This window comes from Benincasa hispida, chromosome 1, assembly GCF_009727055.1.
Source record: "Benincasa hispida cultivar B227 chromosome 1, ASM972705v1, whole genome shotgun sequence".
Lineage (NCBI taxonomy): Eukaryota > Viridiplantae > Streptophyta > Magnoliopsida > Cucurbitales > Cucurbitaceae > Benincasa > Benincasa hispida.
The window spans coordinates 39,247,597-39,254,123 of record NC_052349.1 but is presented as its reverse complement, the minus strand read 5'-3'; the positions used below and the strand labels follow the sequence as shown (position 1 = coordinate 39,254,123).

At 32.3% G+C, this 6,527-nt stretch overlaps 1 protein-coding gene across 1 annotated transcript; it reads right to left on the bottom strand.

Moving 5' to 3' along the window:
• Positions 1 to 1,158: 1,158 nt before the first annotated feature.
• LOC120070867 (plastidic glucose transporter 4-like) lies at positions 1,159 to 3,801 on the bottom strand. The gene is made up of 7 exons (XM_039022762.1): positions 3,390 to 3,801; positions 3,136 to 3,289; positions 2,609 to 2,755; positions 2,436 to 2,509; positions 2,263 to 2,351; positions 2,052 to 2,166; positions 1,159 to 1,671 (listed from the first exon to the last, which is right to left on the bottom strand). The coding sequence occupies exons 1-7, from the start codon at positions 3,471 to 3,473 to the stop codon at positions 1,489 to 1,491; spliced, it is 846 nt and encodes a 281-aa protein (XP_038878690.1). The 5' UTR covers positions 3,474 to 3,801; the 3' UTR covers positions 1,159 to 1,488.
• Positions 3,802 to 6,527: the final 2,726 nt, after the last annotated feature.

Below are 6,527 nucleotides of genomic sequence, written 5' to 3'. Positions count from 1 at the left end.
ATGTGTTGATGCCCTATCCATGGCTTGCTTGTCTTGGTTGTGTGCCAAGACATGCTACCAGTCGTGCCACCCTGGGGCCCATGAAAATGTCCGCCACCCACTTACCGTCTCCACCTCAGGTATACCGCCTACCTTGTCTTTTTATTTCCTGGTGTACTGCCCCACACACCTTGTTGTTGGCTCATGCAAGGCCCACCGAGCCCAACCACATGTCTCATTCTTAAGTGTCATCAAAATAGAATAAAAATGATCCTAAAATGGTCTGACTAACCAAAAACTAATAGAAAATATTCAAATATAAAATAAACGTAGTCGGAAAGATAAAGAACAAGATTTTTTATGTCACTCATAAAGAAATCAACAATAAACTAGTAATAGAGAGTAAATTTGAGATATATTGCAATTACGGAAACTAAAATTAAACATTTAAAAATACTATGGATTAAAATTGAACAAACTCCAAAATACATAAACCAAATACAGAATTTAATGATGAAACAAGCATCCTGACATTTTTTTTTTCTTTTTTGATAACATGCGGTGTGAGGAAATTGAATCTCTAACATCAAAATAGATAGTTCAAACACTATGTCAATTAAACTATTAGCATCCTAACCTATTTTTTCTTTATACTCGTTGCTTTCTATAATTCAATCAATCAAACAGATTCTTGTTTAATCATTTAGTAAAGTTTGACACTTTTTTCACGAAATGATAATTTGCTATAACCGTCACTGATGAGCAAACATCAAGTGATAAATAATCTATAACAAATTTAAATCTAATTTAATGGTTAAAATTCTCATTTTAAAGAGAATAGGTTTAAATCTTTCACCCTATATTTATGACGTAATATTATAAAAACACGTTATAGCCACACCATAAGTTACATGTACACCACCCTACAATATTCTAAAATCATTATAAACCAGCTACTTTTCCATCTATCAAGTTTATTGACTTTAAAAATAGAGAATCAACATTTGAAAATCCAACTAAGAACAAGAACAAGAAGGGGGAAAAAATCAAATCTAGAAAAAGAAAAGCATTCATTTTTTAAAAGCAAAATAATATAGAAACACATTAAAACCCCTTAATTGGGGCCAAACACATCAACTGCCACAAATGTTAAAAGGCACTATGACCACAAACCCAAGATTTTTAGCTAGAATGTTTTCTTGCATATTTGCTTCAGATCTGAGAGTTGAATAGAACTTAATTCTGAACATTCTACTTCTCCAGCATCACAACTTATTCAATTAGATGGTTCAAAAAGACAGAGTCCAAACGTTCTTTATTCCCTAAATTCCAGCTAATGCTACAAATATGAACAATCAACATTCACGCCTTGATACCCAAAAGGAAAAAAAAAAATGAAGTTTGATGGTACAAATCAGAGAAAAGGGCATACCATCTGCAGAGGTTGAGCGGATGGAAACTCAAATCTAGACTCAAACTTATTGCCGAGTGCTTTCTAGTTTAAATTCTTCAAGCTGTGGCACTAAGAATTTGCTCTATTTCCTCCAGCGACCGCCCCTTTGTCTCAACGATATTACGAGCTACATACAATACAGCAAGCAAACAGACGAAGCCAAATCCGAAGTACACTGTACTGATGCCAAACTTGTTTACGAAGCTCAGGAAATAGAGGCCGATGAAGAAGTTTGAGATCTGATAGGGGAGCAGCAATACAGTAAAATTCACAAACAATATGATAGCAAATAAATTAAACGCTATGATCTTCAAATATCCGTGTAGTCGATCTATCCTGATATCGTGTGTGCATGGCTAGGTTAGGTTATTCTTCTCATTCTCATTCTCATACGATATTTCCTTTCATTTGTTGGATGAGGGAGAAAATGATGGTGCAAAGCAAACTTTGTGAATCTTAATAATCTAGTTCCTATTATGCATCCTCATCTCTTGGTCTAAGTCTACTGTTTACCAATGTGCCATGAAATAAAACACAAAGGAAGTGTCGTTGAGAAGATATATAGAGCTCTTTCAAGTAGGTACACTGATATTGAAAGGCATTATTTCGAGAAACTTACCCAATGAGTTCCTAAAGATAAAGCAACAGCTTTCGCTCGGATTCTCGAGGCAAATATTTCTGGTAAAAGAAGGCCAGGGACTGGACCCGCCCCAAGCGAGAAAGATAATACATAGCTGCAAAATGAAGTTCAAATGTCATCATCTAAACATGATAAAGAAAGATACAAGCTATCCATCTCGGAGAATATGAATAATGTCTGCAAGTCTTACAGCACAGTCCCAAGGACTGCTAGAGTGCTGGAATAGGGAGCCAAGGCACTCCAACTGAAGGTAAGAGAGAGCAGCAACATAGATGCAGCCTAAAACAGTAACCAAGGATAATGTCATCTCCCAAGAGATATTCGAATTAATCACTCGTGCGGACACATAAGTAAATAACATACCATTCCACAAAAGCTAATGGTCAGAAGACTTTTCCGACCCTGGCGGTCCATCAAAGAAGACGCAATAGTCGTGCCTGGAAGGAAGGATATTACTCATCTCATTTTACAAAAGAACATGTAGATACATAGAAGCTAGCATCCCAAGGGTTAGTAAGAAATGACTAAGAACTAACCGAAGACATTTGCCGCTGCAACAAGAGCACTAGCTGCAATGTCAGAAGCAACTCCAGCACTACGAAATACTGAAGTCGAGTAATATACCACAGCATTAATCCCAGATAACTGCTGCAACAGGAAAAGTGCAGCACCAATGCTAACAACTGCAACAAAATATGTTAGCAAGAACTGGCAAAAGGCTATATCATCTGATATTGAGTGCATTAAATCGCATCCTATACCAACCGAAACTGCAATATAAAAGTAGTAACCCAAAAAGATTTTGAAGAGGCTAAACTCTCTAAATACTACCGATATGAACTTTTTCTCAATATTCATGCCTACTACAAAGCACAGGCAGACAATAACGAACCATCCAATTCATTTTCGTGAAGCACAAGTCTCAAGAACATTAACTGCAAATCGACTGGAGTGATCAAAGACGGAGACAACCCAAGAGGCCGAATACTTGGACCGAAAAAAAGGCATAAAAGAGCACAAATATAGTTGGAGAAGTAAAATTTGACCAAATTATTGAGATTACCCTTCCAATAGCGGCTACTAAACAGATCAGACCACCCTGCTTCAGGTTCTACAGAACCTTGACTTGCCACTGTGAAGTCTTGAATAATTTCTGCTACTCTCTCTTTTCCATAGAGTGTTTTAATAGCTCTCTCAGCCTCTGGAAGTTTCCCTTGCTGCACAAGATGATTGCCACTCCACTTTATGCATTATTATGGATTACTAGAAAATAATGTATCGTTCCGGTAAAGTAATTCGTGATTTACAGTAGGTAACCTGATAAAGCCAACGTGGACTTTCTGGAGATATTGCCATCCCAACTGCTAATAGAATGGATGGAACCATAGAAATACCAAACATTGTCCTCCACCTGATAAGAAGAATTCACATATGATAATAATCTGAAAGGGATACACAACGTTATGCTCACAACATGAAATGTATATAAATAAATTATCTCACCATAATATAACAAGAGTCAGATTCTTTTATTAAATGAATTCAGTTCACCTATGTCGACTCTCCAAAGCAAAGAGATTCAATGAACAATTAAGGATGACCTTGAGCCACAATTTTCATCAATGCATCACAATCATACTAAAAGATGAATGCTCACAACATTTGAGGCACTACAAAGATGAAAGATCAACCAGATGCATTTCAATATTGAATGACTTCCTACCAACTTTTTAATGAATCAAAATGTTGGTCCAATCCTTTCTCAAATGTAATTCAAATACAAAACATGAAACACAAATATATTGTTGAACACAAATATATGCATATAAATATAAATGCTTTTATCTTCTTATTCAAAATTTTTGGTCTTATATGCAAGTAAATAGTTCACTAACTTAAAATATATATATATATATATATATATTGGTCAAACTTAATTTGTGCAAAATTGATTTACTAAATTTGAAAAAACGAGATTGTTACATGTTTGTTGAAATTAGTGAGTGAATTAGCAAAAATTGAATAGAGGGTAAAGATTAAATTCTTGTTTAAGTTTAGAGTTCAATTAGATGAAATACAAAGTTTAAGGGTGAAAATTGGTACAACTTAATAAGTTTAGAGTTTAAATTGATTTTTTCTATACATATATTCTTCACGATAAAATGGAATTCTTAAAATTTGTTAAGAGGCGGGTGACATTTGATTACACGGAGTCTACTTTTAAATGCTAGTAGGGGTGTTCAAAAAATTCGATGATCCGAAAAACCGATTAACCCAACCCAACTTGTTCGGTTTGGGTTAGATTATCAACTCATTTGGGTTAAATTTGGTTCAAATAAATGAAAATTTTATGGGTTGGGTTGGTTCATGGATTTACCTAATATAACTCAAACCAACCCGAACCAACCCAAATTTATTATTAACTTCAAAATATATTTTTTTCTTACTTATATCACAATTATTTATACATATATTGATTTTAATTTTATTTAATTCCAATATTTTTTGAATAATTTATTCTTCAACAACTCTTAGAAATAGTTTTTTTACACTTTAGAAAGAAAATTTTCACTATATAAATTGAAATTAAGTTGCTAATCTTAATTCAATATATGAAAATAATTAAATTAGACTTTTACATATTTACATTTTACTTCTTTTTAGAATACAATTTTAAATAAATGACCCGATTAACCCAAACCAACCCAACCCAAATATTTCATGGTTGGGTTGAGTTGGGTTCATTTTTTAATAAAGGTTATTTGGGTTGAAAAAATTTACAACTTGAACAATTGGGTTGGGTCTAAAAAGTCTTTCAACCCAACCTATGAACACCCTAGTAGACATTATAGTCTTACTTATGGATTTTGTACACATTTTAAAACATTGTTGCCTATATTTTGAATTTTGTAGTCTTTCTTGTGAATTTTAGAAACTTGTTTTGTTATAATAGATTTTGGATATCGCTCTTGTGGATTGTGGAATCTTATGTGTTTTTTATTGGTGATTCCAAGCTTTTTTTTAAGGGAACCGATGGAACCGAACCAACCCAACCCATTTTTTATGGGTTGGTTTGGTTTGGGTTCATAATTTAACAAGGGTTAGTTTAGGTTAGAAAAATACACAAACCGAACCATAGGGTTGGACCTAAAATATCTCTAAACCCAACCCAACCCAACCCACGACCACCTCTAGTATGAAACAAATTACAGAAATACTTAATGTGTTTTAAAAAGTGATTTAAATAAATTACTTTATCATCAATTTCACCCAACACAAAATGTAATTAATTTTGTTCGTAATTACTCTTAATCTTTAAAAAAACATTGTTTTCAACATGACGAGGACTCTTTATTTTATTTTTTTAAAAGAAATTTAGGTAGGTGAATACTTATACAATAAGTCAATAACATCTTGTCAAATTGAATATGTTGCTAAGCACAACGTACGTGGTTTGAAATCCCTATTTCGATTGTACTAAAAAAAGTCAATAACATCTTTCACAGCTATAACCCCTAGTTTTTATGGAGTCCTTAATTTTAATTAAATAGATTTCACAATTAAAAAAGACAAGAGTTAGGTCAATCAAACATGGCAAGAAAAGAGGCTCTAAGCAATCTCCAACATTCAATTGGAGTAAAATTGAAGTTAGGTTGTTCAAATAAAGCCTTAATTCCCCTATTTATTGACTTTTTCCAAGCTCCATGTTCAAGTCCAATTAAGGCAATATGCTTTCAATTCTAAACTTGGCTTCCTTTCAAGGAAATTTTAAACTTGGTTTCTTCAATTAATTTTGTAGAACTTATCTATTCTTTTAATTTAAGAAAAGGTTCAAATAAAATTTAAAAATATATAGCTAATATATATTGATAATTCTAGTCCATTGCTGCCTCACAATTATAATACTATGTTATATAAAACATATCTTCAATAATTCTCCAAATTTAAAAGTGAATAGTGAATAAATGGATAGGTTGAGATTCTAGTAATTCCATTGCCCATTGAATTATTCTTTGAATGGCCTAATATATTCTCAATTTTTTTTGGGTTAAATTACATACTTTAACTTTAAATTTGTTTTTTAGTACAATAAATACAGAGACTTTGGAATTTGAAACCTATGGTTGAAATCATAAATCCCAATTTTGAAGTATGTATTTGAAGTGTATAGTCAGTTTAAATGGTATATCTATCAATATCAACATTTTATTGATATTTTCATCAATATTTGAAATTAAGACCTTGACATTTTGACCAAATTCTATTTAACAATAGATTAAAAAAAATCAATAAGTGAAAATAATATTTATAAGCTAAATGTCTTTTATTATTTTTTTTCTTTTATATATAACATACAATGACAATCAAGAAACAAAGTTTGAAAGGGTTTTTTTTCACCTAATATGAACAACTTGGACATGTGCTTAAAAAATCCTACTTTGTTGACATTAAATA